The 19,828-nt window shown below is 40.9% G+C and overlaps 1 protein-coding gene and 1 long non-coding RNA gene across 3 annotated transcripts in view; one reads left to right on the top strand and one right to left on the bottom strand.

Moving 5' to 3' along the window:
* CNTN3 (contactin 3) overlaps positions 1-19,828 on the top strand; it is a 232,427-nt gene that overhangs the window by 176,948 nt on the left and 35,651 nt on the right. For both annotated transcript variants that reach the window (XM_019499647.2, XM_019499646.2), the window contains exons 7-9: positions 7,966-8,102; positions 10,429-10,558; positions 11,962-12,112. In XM_019499647.2, the coding sequence (XP_019355192.2) occupies positions 7,966-8,102; positions 10,429-10,558; positions 11,962-12,112 (418 nt within the window). The remainder of the gene's footprint in view (positions 1-7,965; positions 8,103-10,428; positions 10,559-11,961; positions 12,113-19,828) is intronic.
* LOC109286211 (uncharacterized) overlaps positions 791-19,828 on the bottom strand; it is a 357,845-nt gene continuing 338,807 nt past the window's right edge. Inside the window, exon 4 of the long non-coding RNA XR_002094177.2 lies at positions 791-5,464. This is a non-coding gene — a long non-coding RNA (uncharacterized LOC109286211). The remainder of the gene's footprint in view (positions 5,465-19,828) is intronic.

Genomic DNA, 19,828 nt, shown 5'->3' with positions numbered 1-19,828 from the left:
CTTTGAGTCACCCATGCTATAAAGCTATACCTGAAAAAGAAAAGCTCAGTGAATATGTTTGGAAAAATGGAAACATTTCCAAATGAGAAGTGAAATGATTACATTTATATAGCTTACATATGTATTTATACATTTACATAGACCATTGCTAGGGCAGTCTTGTGCTATATACTCTCTACAATAATAGCACCTTTTTACACAGTGTAAATCTATCCTGTTCATGGAGATTTCTTCAAAATATTCATTACAAAAATATACCAGTAAATATGTAAATTAACATCAGTGAGTTGCTGTTTGATCAATGAGAAGCTTAATCATCAGTGTTGTCAAATGACTTAATTGCCTTGCTATTGATACATAGTGCGTACTTTTATATTTACTAATGATTTCCTCAATAAAACAAATTTTAAGAGCTGTCACAGGTATTGAAGGCAATTTGTGAAGTTTTTGAGGGACTTTTGAATGTAGGGGTAGAGATATCAGCAGATAGTAGCCCAAGCTTGTTAGAGTAACTCTATGTGGATTTTGGGGCAGCATTGGACCTACAGCTGGAACAAGGCTTTAATCTGTATCTCAGCAAAGCTGCTGACCACAAGGCAGAACGATATATATACATCTCTCTATATAGAGCATAGAGATATATAGGGAGAGACATAGATATATAGAGATCTATCTTTCTCTCTCTATATATATATATCATTCTGCCTTGCAGTCAGCAACTTAAAGTATGAAGTGACTTCGCAAAGTTACTTTTATTTATATATATAAGTAACTTTGCAAATGCTTAGGCAAGTAGTTTTTAACCATATAATAGTATTGTTGTGAGATGTATAGCTTTTATATAAGATTTTGCTTATCAGTGCTCTTGTTAAGTAACCATCTTAATTGCGTTAACCATTTTTCTGGAAAAAGCAGCAAATAAGTCTGTGTGCTGTGAACTAGCTACAGTTAGGAACGAGATAAGGTACAGGGGCCCAAAAAGGTGGAGACGGTACAACCTGAGACAAAAACAGATTGGAATGTGAAAAAACAACACGTAATGGGTAACAAGATCCAAAATGAACATATGCAAAAAGGTGAATGGTGATTGGTGAAGAAGCTTCCAGGTTTTGGTCAAAGTCTGCCCATTGACTGAAGAAAAGGAGTCAAGGTCTTAGACGTGCCCATAGCAAAAAGACATATAAATGAATAAAATGCATAGGCAATTCCGTGTTAATGAAGCAAACAGTAAACAGAGAAGGAGCTTGAGATAGAAGTGGTGAAACAGGGATGGAGGTGGAGTGAATGTTAATGAACCTAAACCAAAGTGTATAAATTTGGGGAAAAAAACTATTGTTCAGTGCAGGTCCCCAGTTTGCTGTTTTTTTGGGACCTTTGTCCGAAGCTGTCTCCGTTCTGAACAAAGCTGTTGCAAGCAATGTGTGCAAGTAGCGTTTGCTCCCTGCTTGCTCTGGCTAATGAGTAACAGGATTCATGGGCGATTGGATCGTCGTCTCCCTAGTTGTTGGGTACCCCATGGAGTTGGGGTCTAACAAAGCTTACTTGTTTTACCAGAAGAGAAAAACAACTAAACTTATTTTGATAGCTGTGGTCATAGCTATAGATTCTGGGAGCTGCTATCTTTTTTTACAGGACAGCATAAACACCCCCCAAATTATGAGTTCTTAACTTCCTCTTGAATTGTTGTATGGTCTTTGTGCTTGTAACTTATCACCTGACACCTGGACCAACAGCATTGGCAGGACTTTCATCCATACCAGCTGTTTTTCTACCTTTAGCTTCATGACAACAGAGTGGGGCCATCGCATACAGAGTTGCAAGGAACATGAAGGTGTGTGATAAGAGTCAGCTGATTTCCATCCCTGCCCCCTGCCTGGTAATTGCTGCCAGGGCCTCCTTTAGCCCTTCTCTACCACTGCCACTGACACCAAAGACAATAAAGAAAATTGCAGAAGAACAACCACAGTAATAATAATTTCCTTACTGATCCTCAGGTCTTGGTTTTCAGACCACATTCACTTATAAATAACCTCCTCAAACTCCCAGTGCACACATACATACAAAACACGGTGCAACACAGACCTGTCATGAACCGAAATGCACTGTTGCCTAACCCATCAGCTAGGAGGCATGTTGAGACTTACAGTCACTACTCTAAGGAAGGGATCAAGCCTTGCTAGCCTGGAGGAAATTCATAATGATGTCAATGTATTACCTGCTGTCTCTCTACCACTTGGTAGTACAAGGGATACAGCAGGGCAAAACCAGCTGAAGAAAAGGATATTTGAACATTTTTACAAAATCCTCTTATCAAGGGGCTCAGGACTAACACTTATTGGAAAGACAGGTCAGCTCTTGCAGGCATATTGCACTGTAAGAAACCCAGGAAAATCTCTCATCGCCGTCATGTACTAGATTCCTGAAGACAACTGATCTTATCAGTCCTCTGGCAGTATGTAGTGCTGAGCATTGCAATCTGTATGCTGCAAGCCCTGAACCAAAATCACCTTTCAGCTCATGTTATGTAGGTCTTTCCGTCTTGTTGAAAATATATTGGCTGCTTGCCCCTCCTTTATCCAGAGAAGTTTTGGAGTTGGAAACATGCTAAATATTAATCTTGGTGAAGGTTTCAGCAAACGTGGTTATTCTGTCACTTAACCAGGCCTCGTTTCTAAGGTCTCGTTGGTTTTTTCTTATATAGTAGGAAGGTGTACTGTTGTCTTTTTCTGATGAATCCAACCCCCCTAAAGAAATAACATGTATCCAGTTGCTGTAAGCAGAGCTTTCAGGAACATAAAGGTGTATATAGCAGAGGCATTCAAAGCCTCAGGTGCGTTTCCTCGCATGAATAGGCACTCTGTGAAAAGAGTTCATGCTCCACTTCTGAGGAAGTATGTCAAGCTTCTACCAAGTGGCCTTCCATCCACAGTTTCACAACCGCTGCATAATTGCATGACACCCTTCCCCTGGATGCTGGATCACTAGGGGGGAGGATGTCAACAAGGGTGCCTAGGAAAACCTTACATTCTTTTTTCAGTCACGCGTGGGTAAATCAAATGGTCTCTCCTTCCCTAGGGATCATTTACTGCTTTCTACTGTTATGGCTTCCTGACATGGAAAAGACTGAAAAAAGGAAATTCTACCTTACCTGTGAGTTTTCATTCCAGGGCCCTCCATGTCAGTCAGCCTTACCCTTCCTCAGAGGATTTTGTTGTGTCAGGGGGATCTTCCCTTGCTCCTGCTTGCTTGCTAAGTACTTTGAAAAGGAAGATTTCCTCCAGGAAATCATGTCAGGGCTCTTCTGCAAACGGCTGGGTTGAATAGCACTTTTAAGCTTTCCTGTAACTTGTAACTTTCAGCTTTGGAAATTGCATTTCTCGGCAGTTTCTCTTGAGGGGCGGTACCAAGCTGGGGCTGGATGCTAAGCTAAGATCTGATTTCCCCTACTTGCCGTGGGGGAAGCCCCACAGTGAGGACTGACCAACTCAGAGGGTGCAAGTTCATAGGTCAGACGCATTTTCCCCTTTTGGTGGAACTGAATAGGTCACGAACTCTTTATCTTCAACCACTGAAGCGTTAACCTACTTCACAAGCGTGTGTTCAAATGAGGTTATACAACAGATGTGAAATATCGCACGTCTATGGATCTATCAATAATGCAAGTACTGTTGCCTGTTGTTGCATAAATATTTAGGTATGCAAAGTGCAGGAACCATGCTGACATCTAGGCATGAGCTTTCATCCCCCTTGACATGTGTGGGACAAACACGCCATGAAAATAATGCAGAAGCTTTGGCATAAGTGGCTTTTTGTGCAACTTCAATTTAATAATTTAGCTTTCGTGATGTGAATAAATTAGAGTGGATGTAGCAAGGTATTTAATTTTTTCTGAAGAAGAGGTGAGCTCTTCTTGTGTTTTCTGTGGGATGCCCCAGATAGAGAGGGACAAGAAAAGTGTGTTGAAGGGGCTGGTCAATGAAAGGATTTCTGATGAGATACCAGAGCTAAATGTGGATCTTGCTTCTGTTCCCTGTAAGCATTTTTCTCTGATCTCTCACTTGCTTGGACTCTCCTTTAATTTCACTGCTTAAATGCACAGGGCATGTCTATGCTGCTACAAAGGGTCGAGCTCGGCGCCATTCTCAAAGCCATTCCAGCTGACCACCTACCTTGAAAACCTTTCTGATAGATCTCTTGTATCAGGCTCTGCTGATCTTCGGGGTCCAAAGTCAAGCTTGTCTCCAGTAGTGCTCCTGTCCATGTGTTTGAAACTGACCTGAGTGTTGCAGCTCCAAACAGGAAATCCACCGCCACAAATCTCTCAGCTTCCTGTTCCTCGTTTCTAGCACTGCACCCTCCCACACTTCCTGTCTCTTTTAACCGTAACCAGAGCCAAGCACAGGAGTGCCGGGTACACTACAGAGTGGATCCTAGGAAAACTCATATTGTGAGTGATAGGCAAGGAGGGGGTGACTCATTTGGATCAGGTTGGTTTAAGCCAACTCCCAGCGAGTAGAGAGTATGTTTGTCATCATAGACACACTACTTATTTTTCTTTGCTCCTATCCCCAACCATTGGCTTGTTTAACTGGTAAACCCCTTCTTTCATGGTTGTTCCTCTAAGAATCTTATAATCTTGAAAGGCTGTCTGGCCACTAACCCTTGTTTTGCAGAGCTGATCTGCAAGACAGCCTCAGAAAGTTTCACTTGAAACTTCACTGGGCATGACTACCAGACAGTGGAGTAGTTTGGGTATGCCTGCATGAGCTACAGTCACACCTTTGACTGCAATGCAGACATGCAGCAAGTCACTTTTGAAAGTGGGTTTTACACAGTGAGCTCATTTAGGTGCTTGAAACATCATTATACTCTGACTTTCTGGTAAGCATTCAGAAAGCTGGTGGCAATTCTTTTCCATTCTTTCCCAACAACCTGGAAATTCCCGAACATGGAAATATGAAAATATGTGACTACCTTGAGAGATGCTGCTTTCCTGGCATTGCTAGAATGTTTTTGAGATCCGTCCATCATTATTTTATGCTGAAGAATGCAGTAATGATGGGTTTTCTACAAGGCTGGGTTAACAAGGTGAAAGTGATTCATTTTATATTTTCTGTGTTAGAAGCTCAGAGGAAAGCGTGAGGTACTTTGCTTTTTAAAATGCAGCTGTCATCCAGGAAAAGAGAATACATTCAGATGTTAAAAGCAGAAGTGCTCCTGATTTATCACTGAGACCCACCTTCCAACGGTAAATTATTCATCCTTTTCCCTTTAGCAGTCAATCAAAGCTAGAGTGGACAAGTGTGTTATACACTAATGTTGTAAACTTGGGTTCTAGCAGAAATTTAAGAGCAAGAGAGCTGGATTCCAGAAAGCCTTCTTTTTTCTTCGGAAAGAAATAGTAATTGCAGAACATCTTAAAATTCATCTCTTTTCATCTCTATTCACAAAGTCCAGGACTTCCCTGTTGAGAGAGAGAAAAAGCATATATGAATACAAGCCTAGCATAAAATTAAACTATTTGTTTAAAATAGAATTAATATTATTAGTGGTAAAGTAGCCTTCTGATTTTTAGGGAAAGCTACTGAAGAGATAAGTTGTTCCAAGTTTTCACTCAATTGGCCTATAATTGCCGGTTCCCCAATTCTCTTGTTTGCAAAGGAAAAAAAATGACAGCCATCATGAATTACATACATTTATTTCAAGACATGCTGAAGGATGTGTGATTCAGTATGAATTCCTGTCTTTTCTTAAGTGATTAGTCATGTTTTTAGACCTTTGTGAGGCCGCCTTCTGGACATGGCAGCATATGGCTCCCCACAACTGTTTACGTCAGGGGGGGAGATGAAAATAGTTTTCGTCAAACTTTCCCCAAATTTTTCCTGTTCTGAACATCTTGGGGGTTTACACAGGATGTGGTTAAGCCAGTGGCTGTTTCAAGAAAACCACTGGTCTCAGCACAACTTTGCAAACTGATGTTTAGTCCAAAGCTTGGTCTGAGAATCACTGAACTACATTGTGTTTCCAAAAACCCCACAAGAGATGTAGAGGATCAAGATGGAATTATTAGCCATAAAGATGAAGGTAAAGAGGCAATGTTTCATCTTCCTGGTCAATAAACCAGCTCAGGAATATTGACATTCTGGTACTATGAGCTTGATAAGCTCTAGAAAGGAAGTCACATTAGCACAATAGCCATGACCAGTATCTCAACACCGTAAGAAGCACATGGTATTGTGTCATAACCACATTACCATCTGCTTATTAGGGCTGTACGAAGCTTCGGTCCCTGATTCGATTTTGCCCAATTCAGAGAGATTCAGAAAGATTCGATGTTTCATACACAGACACAGTTAAAATGTTTTTTCTATATACCTCTGGGTAGCAGGTGGCTCTTGAATGCTGCCATGCTGGGGTGCATGGAGTGTCCCATAGAAGCTCTTCCAGTCCACTTCTGGGTCTGCCAAGGAGCACACCGGGGGGGTAGGGAGAGGCCTGCATCCCCCTGGCTCAGTGTCTGGTGCCTCCTGGGTCTGGGTCCCCCTGCACCCAGGGTCCCCCTGCAGCTGATCGCTGAGCCAGGGGGATGCAGGGGGCCCCCAGTGTGCTCCCCCAGCGGACCCAGAAGTGGATCAGAAGTACTTCAGGTCCACTATCGGGTTCACTGCTGAGCATGTGGAGGACCCCCTCCCCGTGCTCCTGTGGGACACTCCTTGTGCCCCAGCATTGCAGTGTTTATGAGCCACGCCTGGTACCTCAAGGTATGTAGCAAAAATTTTTAAAGCTGTGTCTATGTCTGAATCACTGATTCTCCGAATCAGCATCAAATCTTCAGATGTGGATTCAGCCAAATTGAATCGGGGACAGTGATCTGAATCAACTAATCGAATCACTATCCCTAATTCAGGTCAAATCTAAATCCAATAGGGCCTGCTTTGCACACCTCTACAGCTTACTAATTGCAGTTAAGAGTTTCTAAGCCTTGGAAATTCAGGCTCTGGTGAATTCCAATCTTTGCACGTCTTGTATCTCATATTTTTCCTTTTCCATTTGTCACTTGTTTTTACTGACTGGGAGCTTTTATTGATTTTAGGTGTGAATGTATCATTGAATGTGCATAAGCACCTGTGTGTATAAGTACCTGTAAATACTATGTGGTGAGGTACCACAGGATAAGCTCCTCAATTTTCACAGCCCCCCCAAAGTCTACCTTGAAATCTTTGAAAACGTGTGTTCCTAGCCTTGAAACAATGTGCGGAGAAGCCAAAATGTCAGCTACATGATAAGAAATGACAGATGTGAAACTGCCTATTCAGAGAGTTGGGTTAATGCAGGCGTTTGTGTTTGAGGAAAATAGCAATAGGGTTGTCAACACATGTAATAACTAAATCTAAAAATAAAATTGGCTTTTGGGGTTGTGGCAAGTTGCAACGAAGTTACAGAATTTAATGATTATTTGTATTCATTGAAATACACCGCTGAGAGTTAATTTGGACTGCTGTGGGAAAACCCTTTCATTGGAGACTGAAACCAACTGGACCATCGCCTCTTTAAATTTCTTGTTGTAGACCTTGTAAGCATTGATTACATTCCGTAATGTTGTGACTAAATTGGTCATGTAATTCCACTACTATGCCTTATTTGTGTATTTGATCTTATTGTGACCTCAGTTTGAAAGTGGCATTGTTTAACCCTTACTTAACTTGCATTCTTTTAGTAGTGTAGCCTTAGCGATGGGTTTATTTTCTGCGTTCTTGTCTTTAACATCATTTTTTCTAAAAAGGATGTTAAATTATATTAGTTTCAGTAAACAACTTGAACAGAATATTTGCTATTACAAGCAAGTCTATGGAGAAGTCTAATCAGTCACCTCTAAATTAACCCTGTAGTTCTTAAAGTGTCCAGTAACTTCCAGGGTTTTGTTCTGTTTTGTTGGGTTTTTTTTGTTGTATTTTTTACATGCAGCGAAACCTCACTGGGTCCAGATTATAAAAGATGTTGAAACTGCAGTGGAGGATACCTTATATTGGGATTGTAAGGCGAGTGGGAAACCCAAACCATCCTACAGGTGGATGAAGAATGGAGAACCTCTAGCATTAGAGGTAATGTCCATTTTTTTAAAAGTGAAGTCATATGCAATAATGATTGCTACCTGTTAATTATGAGTTAAGTGAGGTTATCAAGAAGAGCCTGTGAGATGTCTTATGGACATGCAATAACATCCATCTGGATGTTCAAAGACCCACAATTCACAAAAAAAATACTGTTTTACCAGAAAAGGAGAGAGACAGTTAAAAGGAGATATGAAAGCATTACTAATGATATGGAAAAAATCAATATAGCAAAAATAAAAAGTAGCATGTAATTTAATACACTTGATCTATTAATGTCCAATAGTTAAATACAGTAAGAAAGCATTTTTATACATGTCATGAACAGCGAGGCAGAAATCTTGAATAGATATTTATGTTTTTGTATTTGGATCAAATTAGGAAGCTGTAGCTATCCCAGATGATGTACACTGAAAAATTGCCATCTGTGACAAAAGAGGATTTGAAACAGCATATTTAAATTAAAGAGTAAATACATTTTTTTCCAAACAGTAATGCCAGGATTTTTAAAGGATCTAGCCAAATAACTCTTAGGAAAAAATCTTGGAAAACCAAGGAAGTTCCAAAGGTTTGGAGGCCTGACAACATAATCCTGACATGTAATAGGGATGACCTTGGGAACAATAGACAAATTGGATTGAAATCCATCTCGGGCAAAATCATGGAACAGCCTATTCAGGACTCTATTAAGAAAGAATAAGAGGTTAAACATATAATTAATATGAGTCAACCTGATTTCATGGAAAGTAAATCTTGTCAAGCAAACTGTTATCTTTTTTGAAACGATTACTGCTCTCATACATTCCCTAGGGCACGTTACTTAGTACCATACGGCATCTTGATTGAACAACTTGCAGGCCAGACATTTGACTATGTATAATTAACAGGGCACGCACTGTATAGATTAGAAACTGACTCACAGACAGATTGCAAAATGCAGTTTTAATGGGAAAACATCAGTGAGTGATCCATAAAGGGATCCCCCAAGAATTGGTTCTTAGTCCAACACTATTCAGCATTTTTATCAGCAAGTTAGATGATGATATAAAAGACTTGCTGCCTACATTTACAGATGTGACAAGTTTGTGGGGACGTAAATAGGATGACAGGTTACCTTTACAGAATGATATGAAGGATCTAATGGTCACATTCCAACAAGGAAGTGTTTTGACGCACTTAAGTGCAAGATAATACACTTGGGAACAAAGAATGTAGGCCATACTTACAGGGTGAGAAACTACATCTTGGAAAGCAGTGAAGGACTTGGCATCATCATGAGCCATGAGCTATCACTGTAGTGCTGTGACCAAAAGGTCAGTGTGATCCTTGAAAGGGAATATCAAGTAGAAGTAGAGAAGTTATTGACATCAAGTTGAGTGTGTAGCTGACACTTCAAAGGACAACATTAGGATTCAAAATTACCTTGATAATTTGGAAAAAATGATTTGAAATCAATAGGATGAATTTTAATCAGGACAACTACAAAGTACTATGTTTAGGAATGAACAATCACGTGCACAAATACAAAATGGGGGATGGTTGGCTAGGCTGAAGTATTCTAGGAAGGGATCTGGTGGTTAAAGCAGATTGCAAGATTAAAATGAGTCACCAATATGATACTGTTGCAGAAGAAGCTAGTAGCACACTGGGACGTTTTAAAAGGCATGAAGTGGGCCAGTCACTGGAACTGATTCATCTACTCTGCTCAGCATTGGTAGGGCTCACCTGGGACACTGTGTCCAGTTTTCTGTACAAAAGTCCTTTTTAGACTGGAAACCAATGCAAATTGCAAATTTAGAGCAGGTTGATTCCATAATTTCTGTGCCTCTAACTCTCATGATTTTATCACAAGTCCCATATTTGGTTTGAAAAACCCCAGCTCTTGGAGGATAACGATTATTAAAAACCTCAGCTGTTGCATTTTTAAGGAAGTCGTTTCTCATAGGCATTAGAGGGTAATTTTGAAAATATAAAGCAACTTTCCCCTTAAGACTTAGAGTTATTGTTCTCCGCCTTTTCAAATATCTACTTAAGATCTGCATGAGCCTGAGTTATGATTTTTGAATGTCTGGGATGAGCAGTGACGTGTTTTGCTAGTTAGAGCACAGGTGACAAACTGGAGCATGTAGCAGAGGATTTAAATCTGGTGTCTGGTTCAGATCTACAACAGATTTTCACCCCTGTGCAGAGAGCACATGCTCTACATAAGTTTCATGTAGAACCCCATTGGGACCTCTATACAGAGATAAATTCAACCTCTTATTTCCTGTCAGACTTCATGTACACTGTCACTGAAGGTATTTTTCTTAATACCCAGGGAAGGATCCAAATTGAAAATGGTGCACTTATAATATCAAATCTAAATCTGACAGATTCTGGCACGTACCAATGCATAGCTGAAAACAAACATGGAGTGATCTCTTCCAGTGCCGAGCTCCAGGTTGTAGGTAAGATTATTTTTCCTTTCTACTAAGGACAGAAAAGTGCCTCTACTATTGCTACTAGTAATATGTTAATGATCTCAAATGTTTAGCCTGTCCAGATGCGCGCAACAAAAGAAATGTGTTTTATCACAATGTTTGTTCTTAGCTGCAATGCTGAAGAGTTAACGTGCCTGCTTTAAGAGGATGTGTTGGAATAAAACCCACTGCGCATTCAGTACAATCATTCATTGCTTTAAAAATGGACACAGAGATAAATTATTAATTAGGGGAAGAGCAGAAACAATGGCTTGGATGCAGGCCCAAAGATTAAAACTAATCACACAATCTAGAAGCAACATTGGCTCAGCACATTAGTCAGTAGCACTGACCTTCTGCATCATGACTCCAGCATCCCCTGGAGAGCAATGTCATTTAAAAGCAATAAGATGATTTTACGTGCAACCTTCCTTGATCGAGGGGACAAGGGTCTGCCATTTAGTCGTCCAGGTAATGCGTGCTTGTTTTTAAAACAAATGACAACCACTTATTAGAGCTAACACTGAATTTACAAAGTGCTCTGCGAATTCAAATGTTTTCACTCATTTTCCTTATAATGCAGGAAAGAGTCTTTGGGAAATGTAATTGGAACTGGGTCTGTAGAAAGAGTGGTGTGTTTTCAGAACACAAACTAGTTCCCTTCTGCTGATAAGGTTACGAGTCAATCACTAGACAACTCGTTCATCCTAGGGCCTCTAAAAAATATGGATTTCCATTTAAGGTTCCATGATTAACACGGTTAGATGTCATGCACATTTACTTACCTGTTAACAAATACAGAATATAACTCTACCGTCCGTTCTGAAGCATCTGACACAGTTGATGAAACACGGTGATCTGACTCCGGCTTAGTTGTCAAAAATCCCTTGGGTTCTTATCCAGGCTCTGGCATTGATTCCCTTAGTTCTAATAGGCAAATTATTTAACCCTGAACTCAAAAAAAAAAAAGCACTTGAGCATGTCCTTCAAATGATGCCTGTGTTTAAATCCCACTGACATCAGCAGGACTTAATTACATGTTTCAGTCTAGAGGAAGTCAGCGGGACTTGTTAGCACATGCTTCAAGTTAAGCATGGCCTAGCAGGCTTTGCACAATGTGCTGCATTTGAAAGCTTATCTGAGTTTATCCCAGCCATGCAATAAAAGATATCACCCACAAGAGTTCTTCCCTCTTGCAGTTTAAATTTTGGCATTTCGGGTCCTCATGAATGAAGTTTGAATTAGCTAATAAACTTGTGCTTTCTAATAACACTTAGAAATGCTGAGAAGTGGCTCAGAGGCTGAGAAATGTCATGGAAGTGCTACATCATAAAATGCCTGGTAAAAGTTAAACCAGTTTTATTTCACTGTTGATATTCCCACTGTTTTAGCTTCTGCTCCAGATTTCTCCAAGAACCCAATGAAGAAATTGATTCAGGTTCAAATAGGCAGCACAGTTAATTTTGAATGCAAGCCAAAAGCTTCCCCTAAGGCAAAATGCTCCTGGAAGAAGGGAGGTGAGCTGCTACACGAAAATGAAAGGTATTATAATGGTTTTGTTTTGATCTTATTAAAAGCTTGTTTATAACCTGCAAACTCTTTTGTCAGGATATCTATGCAGTGATGGATTTTCAAATCTAGATACTTGTGCAGAAAATTCTTCCCTGAGATATGAGAAACCTGCGTATAGCTTCCATTGAAGTCAATGGGCCAGCTTTGCTTTCAGTTTCACAGAAATAAAAAAATGCAGAATTTGGCCCAAGGCAGAGGCAAACTGGCAGTGAAGTGTAGCATGGACATGCACTGCAACTTCAAAATATAGCATGAAATACTTGGACGTAAACAAAAATGTAGGAAATCTGTGAAGGAAACAAATCTGGACTTGTGATGTGGGAAGTAAAGATACAAAGCTACCCTGCTTTCTGCTTGACTCCAGACTAACATGGCTAACTACCTCTCTCAAGTAATGCTGTGCCCTGATGAGAATCTGTCTAGGAAACAGGAAGAAGAATAGGGGGAGGAGTGAGTCCATGATTGACTTTCACCACGGCTAAAGGTTCAGAGTAGGGTGGCAACCCAAGGTCTTGTGGTTGCTTTGGTGTATGTATTAATGATCTGGCAAAATATGTAACTGGTATAATTCACATTTTCAGAAGACACACAATTATTCAGGTAACATCAGGTTGCACCTAATAAAGCCAGGCAGATCAGGCTTGAACAGCAGCGGATGAAAGTATTGACAAATGCCAAGGTAATTGTCCATTGAAAAAGAAAAAAACTGAACTACTCATACACAATGTGTTGTTGAACAGTACCTCCAATCATTTCGGGGAAAAACTTGGGTATCACTGTGGACAGATGAATGATAACATCTGCTTAGTGTGCAGTCAGTCCAAATAAGTGTTATGGCATGTACAGAATGGAATAGAAAATCAAAACGGATGCAATGGCCTTACTTTGAATGCCATGATAAGTGCTGGTCACCTTTTCTCAAATGCATAGCTGAAATAGCGGCAGATGAGAAATGACTGATTATAATGATTAGAAGCATGAGAAGACTTCAATATTAACAGAGACTGAAAAGATTAGTCCTGCATGGTTTAGAGAAGAACTAAATAAGATGAGATAATAGAATGACATGAAATAATGAATTATGGACAAAGGATTATCCAGCACTTTTATTTATCTTTTGTCATAGCACAATGATAAGCAATAATGGGTGTGTCTAGACATGCATTAATGAGCCTAATTCTACTATGCATTATCATATTAGCACACTTTTGCCAGGATGCGCTAATGCACAGTAGAATAGGCTACTGGGCATTACAGTATCTCGTGCAGATGTGCCTAGTAGAAACTGATGTATGTAATATATATATATATTTTTTTTTAAGTCTGATTTGTCTGTGGGACTCATTGCTACAAGTTGGCCTTAAAGGCAGGACTTCAATAAGCATTAAGTAAAGACTAGCAGTTGGGATGTATAGAAACATTCACTTTTCAGCTAGGTTTTGTCTTCTAAAAGTCAGCAGTAGTTGATATGGAGTTAAGCCATCACTATCAACTGCCTAAATATCCATTTATATCCATATAAATTTATAATGAGAGCATATTCAAGTACATTAGATACAACTGAAAAATGTGTAAGGGATAAAAACACTCATGCTTCTAGATACCAACCAGTTAGTTAATGAAAGTTATTCTTTAGTTGTCTCTTTCTCCGAAGCACCTGGTACTAGTCATGAGTGAAGATTGCATACTGGGATAGATATAGCAGTGCTCTGCTCTAGAACGGCAACTTTTGTGTTAAATTCCCCATTTCCCAGTTAATAAATTTGACACTAATGAGAAATTACACTTGCCTGATATTGTTCCAGATGAACCTCTATGGCCTCAGGTGGGTTTGTTTCAGTGTTGGGGAGATAGGCTTTCCATCTGTGTTTTCACCTAGAATTATTTGGTGAGCATCCAGGAGGTTGAACTGGATTTGTGGGATTTTAAGTCATCAAGGCCTCTTCTCACTTCAAAACTGCATCTGCTGAATGAGTTACTTAAGAGGCAATACTTTTCCTGTCTCACAATGGGCCATGCTCACTGCATGCAGACTTATCATGAACTCTGTCTGGATGCAAAAGACACTTTTTTATAAACACTTGACACCTAGCCTGCTTTACTGGGGTGAGGTGGGGTAGCTCAGCGAGTAGCCCAAAACAGTGAGCTACCCACTCCCACCACCCCCCGTACAAGATGCTACTAGACGCAAAGGACTAATAATAACCAGGCAGTACAATATAAATAGCTAAAAGGAGAAAAATATAGTTTTGACATTTCACCAGGGAAAGGCTGATGATTCATTTATTTTCTTTAAAAAAACCGGTGTGCCTCTCAAAATATTTAGGGAATCCCCCAAGAACAAACATTCAGAAGTAAATCAGTTTACACTTGCCAGCTCTGCTATGCATTCTCTTTAAAACTGCATGTATTTTGTGTTTAATCTATAGTAAAACACAGGGAAACATAGCACTCTCTATTCTGGAACAAGGGTTGTTTGCAGACATTAAAAAAAAAAACCACCCATGCTTTACGGGAAGCACCAGCGTGTTACTTTGACTTAGCTCTGCAGCATCTGTATAGATCAGGTGCTTCAGCGGGGCTTTTTGGCGCTTTTATCTAAAACTGAGTCAATCGACTATTAGATAAAAGCACCGAAAAAGCTCTGCTAAAGCACCTGATCTATACAGACATTGGGCTAGTCAGGTCCAATTAGCACGCTGCCTCTTTTGGGCACGCACTGGGCTCTGCGAGGGAGCGTGCCCAGCTTAAAATAAAGCAATATTTTTGGAGTTTTTTTAACATCCGCAAGCAGCTGTAATAATGATGCACATTTCCCCCAATTCTTGGGTATTTCCCATGCTTTCAGACTTTGCTGGTTGCCAGTGGGGCCAAGTAGGAACTTTTTTTCCCCTCCCGATACTGTGCGTGTCAGATGGAAGGGGTCGCCTCCCTCAAAAGCATTAGAGGTTTCTTGCAGCCAAGGCTGGGGGTTTCAACTGGGATGCTTCCAACTTACCTTCTAGCCACAGACCTGTAAGTATTTCCCCTTCACTCAGGGTCAGACCAATTGCCATATATGTGGTCAAGAAGGAATTTTACCCCATGGTGATATTGATACCTGTGGGGGGATGGTTGCCTTGTCGGTAGTAGAGGACATGCCACCCTTCCTTGGATCTCTCAAGTGTATTTTAACAACCCGTGTAGCAACAAGACACTGGCAGCGGTAGTATACCTTTTACCTGTGGCAGGTTAGGGTGTTGAGTCTTGTGGTTATATAAGGGTTGACTGTGTAGCTCTACTAATAAGGTGGACAAAGGATGTGTATGGGATGGTTGGATAGAAATGATCCTGCCTCAGGTAGGGGTTGGGCTTGATGACTTATACAGGTCCCTTCCTGCCCTACTTTTCTCTGATTCTGTATTCTTATATAGCTTCTTGCAGCCCCTGAATTTGCTTGGCTAGTAGATGTTTTCCCGTGTAGTTTCCCTTCACCTTGACCTGTCACAGCATCCCATTGACATGTGAGATTATGACAGTGCCCACCAAGACCTGCGAGATCTCCATTGGAACGGAGCGTATTTCAGTCGTCGCTATTTTCTCACCTGCCTGCTTGCTCTTACACGACGCGGCTTGCGCAAATACCATAAAACCTGAGCTTGTTTCCATTAGGAAGCAGGCAACTGATTTCACTGGGAGGAAAGACCAAACAATATAGACGATACAAATGTCTCGCTGAGCAAATGTGTTGAGCATGCAAAGTGCTGCCTGCCTAGATTTATGCACGTACTTGAAACTCAAAATTATGGTATTTAATCATGCAAACTGTGTGCAGGTGTTTTTCAAATATAGCCCAGGGTAACTGCTGCTGTAGTTTTGACACACACTATAAATGACTTATGGAACAAATGTAATAATAAGACAATAATCCTGGATTAATCTAAATGAAGTGTGCTTGCCTTGTGAGTAAAACAGAATTGTGGATCTTTGAAGAAAACCTTCTAGTTCATTACTGTTGCCTGTGAATAATTGCAATTCATGAATCTGCGGCAGTTGTACAAAAATTGCAATTCAGGAAAGGCTGGCGTTAATGGTACTTTTTTTTTTTCATTTACTGGTCTCCAAATAAAAAAGTCTGTTTATTAAAATGAGCAAACACAAAGGATAAGGCTAATACCAAAATCAGAGCTAGACTGCCCTCCTCACTGAATGGGTACATGCAGGCTTGGGACCCAAGCGTAGAGAGCTCTGCCCTGCTTTCTAAATCCCCCTCCCCATATGTAAGGAGGCAGGGGGAGTTAGCAGGGCCTGAGCTGCAACCCCTCTTCACACACTGTCAAGCAGGTAAGTAAGCTAATTCTTTCAAGGGGCGCAATAAGTGATTTTCCCTTCCTTAGACCTCTCTGGGAGGGACGCAGCTATACTTCACCCCTTACATATTGCCGTGCTTACAGCTAGTTGTCTTGTAAGGGTGACTGCATTATGGTACTCCTTATCCACCCACTCACACTGGTACCTTCATCACATCAACTTTACTGGGGTTACTTGTTGGATAAGAGAGCTACCCATGTTCAGTGAAGGTGAGTGGGTATATTGGAGCAAATTCCATTCTTAGTTATACTCGCACAAATCTGCAGTAAATCCTGTACAGTCGATCCATTTTTAAGAAAGCTTATCACTTGAATAATAAAAGTTCTATAGAAAATGCAGTTACTATGTTATTTCAAAGCATTCCCAGAATGCCGTGTTTTAACAATTTATATTTCTTTGGGTGTAGTAGCCCCACTCTTTTTTTTTTTAACATGAAAAGCTTTTGCTTTGATATCATTATGGCTTACATTTTTTCTGAATTTGTTGCTGCATTTTCAGCTCACGGGAGATTTGGAGAATGACTCGATAGGTTTAATTAAATGAGCTAAAAATGTCTTGGAGAAAGGGAGCGCATGATTTAGAAATGAAGGTGTATGTTCCAGACTGAGAAACTACTCAAAATGGGGGAGAATAACCTTACTTCCTTTGAGTCTCTTAATAGATGGAGCTTTCTAAAGTGAAGTGAAAAGAGACTGGCAGGGCTCACACCTGGAACAGCAGAGGATGCTTGAAGCTGCTGTTGTTACACATGGAAGTTGCAGATGTTGTCTTACTCACTTAGTCACCTTAGAAAAGGTTACCCTCACTCATATCACGTCATGCTCTTAGGACATGCACAGACTGATGACTAGAGCTTAACCAAACTTTTCATTTCCTTTTATTTATTTATTTAATTTTCATAGATTCATAGATGTTAGGATCAGAAGGGACCTCAATAGATCATCGAGTCCGACCCCCTGCATAGGCAGGAAAGAGTGCTGGGTCTAGATGACCCCAGCTAGATGGTTATCTAACCTCCTCTTGAAGACCCCCAGGGTAGGGGAGAGCACCACCTCCCTTGGGAGCCCGTTCCAGACCTTGGCCACTCGAACTGTGAAGAAGTTCTTCCTAATGTCCAATCTAAATCTGCTCTCTGCTAGCTTGTGGCCATTATTTCTTGTAACCCCTGGGGGCGCCTTGGTGAATAAATACTCACCAATTCCCTTCTGTGCCCCCGTGATGAACTTATAGGCAGCCACAAGGTCGCCTCTCAACCTTCTCTTGTGGAGGCTGAAAAGGTCCAGTTTCTCTAGTCTCTCCTCGTAGGGCTTGGTCTGCAGGCCCTTGACCATACGAGTTGCCCTTCTCTGGACCCTCTCCAGGTTATCCGCATCCATCTTGAATTGTGGCGCCCAGAATTGCACGCAGTACTCCAACTGCGGTCTGACCAGCGCCCGACAGAGGGGAAGTATCACCTCCTTGGACCTATTCGTCATGCATCTGCTGATGCACGATAAAGTGCCATTGGCTTTTCTGATGGCTTCGTCACACTGCCGGCTCATGTTCATCTTGGAGTCCACTAGGACTCCAAGATCCCTTTCCACCTCTGTGCCACCCAGCAGGTCATTCCCTAGGCTGTAGGTGTGCTGGACATTTTTCCTCCCTAGGTGCAGCACTTTGCATTTCTCCTTGTTGAACTGCATCCTGTTGTTTTCTGCCCACTTGTCCAACCTATCCAGGTCTGCCTGCAGCTGTTCCCTGCCCTCCGGCGTGTCCACTTCTCCCCATAGCTTTGTGTCATCTGCAAACTTGGACAGAGTACATTTGACTCCCTCGTCCAATGAATATGGACAAGCTTAATCTGGAATTTGCTTTGCCATATCCCTGTTTAACATAATCTACTTTGAAAATAGATGAATCCACACCTGAGCCAAACACTGTTATTCTAGTGTAAAGAGTGTCCACGTGTAGAGTTATTCTGGAATTACTATATTTGACTAGCTAATCCTGAATAACTCCACATGTAGACAAACTAGCCACAGTCTGAGAAGTTTGAAGAGTGAACTCTTTCAAACTAACACAACACTTAAGAATGAACCCAATGGAAGGATCAAAAAAAAGATATGATCCTGTAGTATTCCTAGCGCACAAATGTAGTTTGTCATTTTAAACCAAAACACATTACTCTTTTTCTTAAGTGCAGCACTGCCCTGCCCTGCCCAGTCACAGGCCTTTGGAACAAATGATTCCTATTTCCCATTTCACACTGGGTCTAATAAGGGCCGTGATTTTGTTTCCGTTGAAATCAATTATAAGACTGCTGTTGACTTCAGTGGTACAGAATCAGACCTTAGGAAAGTAGGAAGTCTGGTCAGCTTGTGGTTATCTGAGTTAACAGCGCAGGTCAGTTCTTATTCCACATTGCTGTCGCCACCACATCGAAGCCAGTATATGGCTAATTTGTTCTTTCCCAGTCATTTCACATTACAAGGCCTTAACGTTTGTGTATATTCCATTATATCAACTGCTGAGTAATTATGCAAAGTCTTAGGTGCTTTGATTCAAAACGAAGCCTCGTTACAAATAAAATGTGTAATTTGCAATTCACTGGGATAGCTTCTATGGGCAAAGAGCAGGTTTATAGTTCTCCCTCTCAACCCCTTTTCTTCCCCTCCATGCATGCGCACACACATGAACAATACCCTGTTATTGAGGAAAGTATCCTGTTGTGCTGCCTTTGAAGCAAAAGGGTAAGCATTTATAATGTGTGATTGCAGCCAATGCATGTATTGGCTGCAAAAAAAGCCAGATTTCACCTTCTATAGAAATGTGGCTCAACAGAAAAGAAGTGAAGTGGAATTACTTCCTGTCTCTTAGATTATCAGCTAAGGGAAAATGGGGCAAATGGAATAAAAATGATTTAAGAAAAATCATTGACATAACTTACACAAAAGTGACATGTAGGCCCAATGTAACTTGCCACCATTCCTGTCTGCACTCTGGTATAATATTTACCTTTTGAACTTGACATCCTCTCATGCCAAACTAACTAGATACCACTTCTAACGAGGTTGCCAGTTTGATACAGGCATTAGTCTTGACGTACCAGATTTTTGTATGTTAATACCTGACAACAGTTTAATTAAGGGCTAGAACCAATACGGGACTTTTATGCCTACAGAAGAATATACCTGGAATTGAAGGACCAAAATCCAAACTGTGATCCAGAAGGCTCCCACTGAACTATACCCTCATCATGGTGGCATGTCAGCCTGTCAGGTGCCACCACATTGACCTCTACATTAGGGCTGTGCTAAGCTTCGGTCCCTGATTCGATTCGGTCTGATTCTGGTGGCC

This window comes from Alligator mississippiensis, chromosome 12 (assembly GCF_030867095.1).
Source record: "Alligator mississippiensis isolate rAllMis1 chromosome 12, rAllMis1, whole genome shotgun sequence".
In the NCBI taxonomy this organism is placed as follows: Eukaryota; Metazoa; Chordata; order Crocodylia; family Alligatoridae; genus Alligator; species Alligator mississippiensis.
The sequence above is the reverse complement of the archived record's forward strand: the minus strand, read 5'-3'. Positions and strand labels throughout refer to the sequence as shown.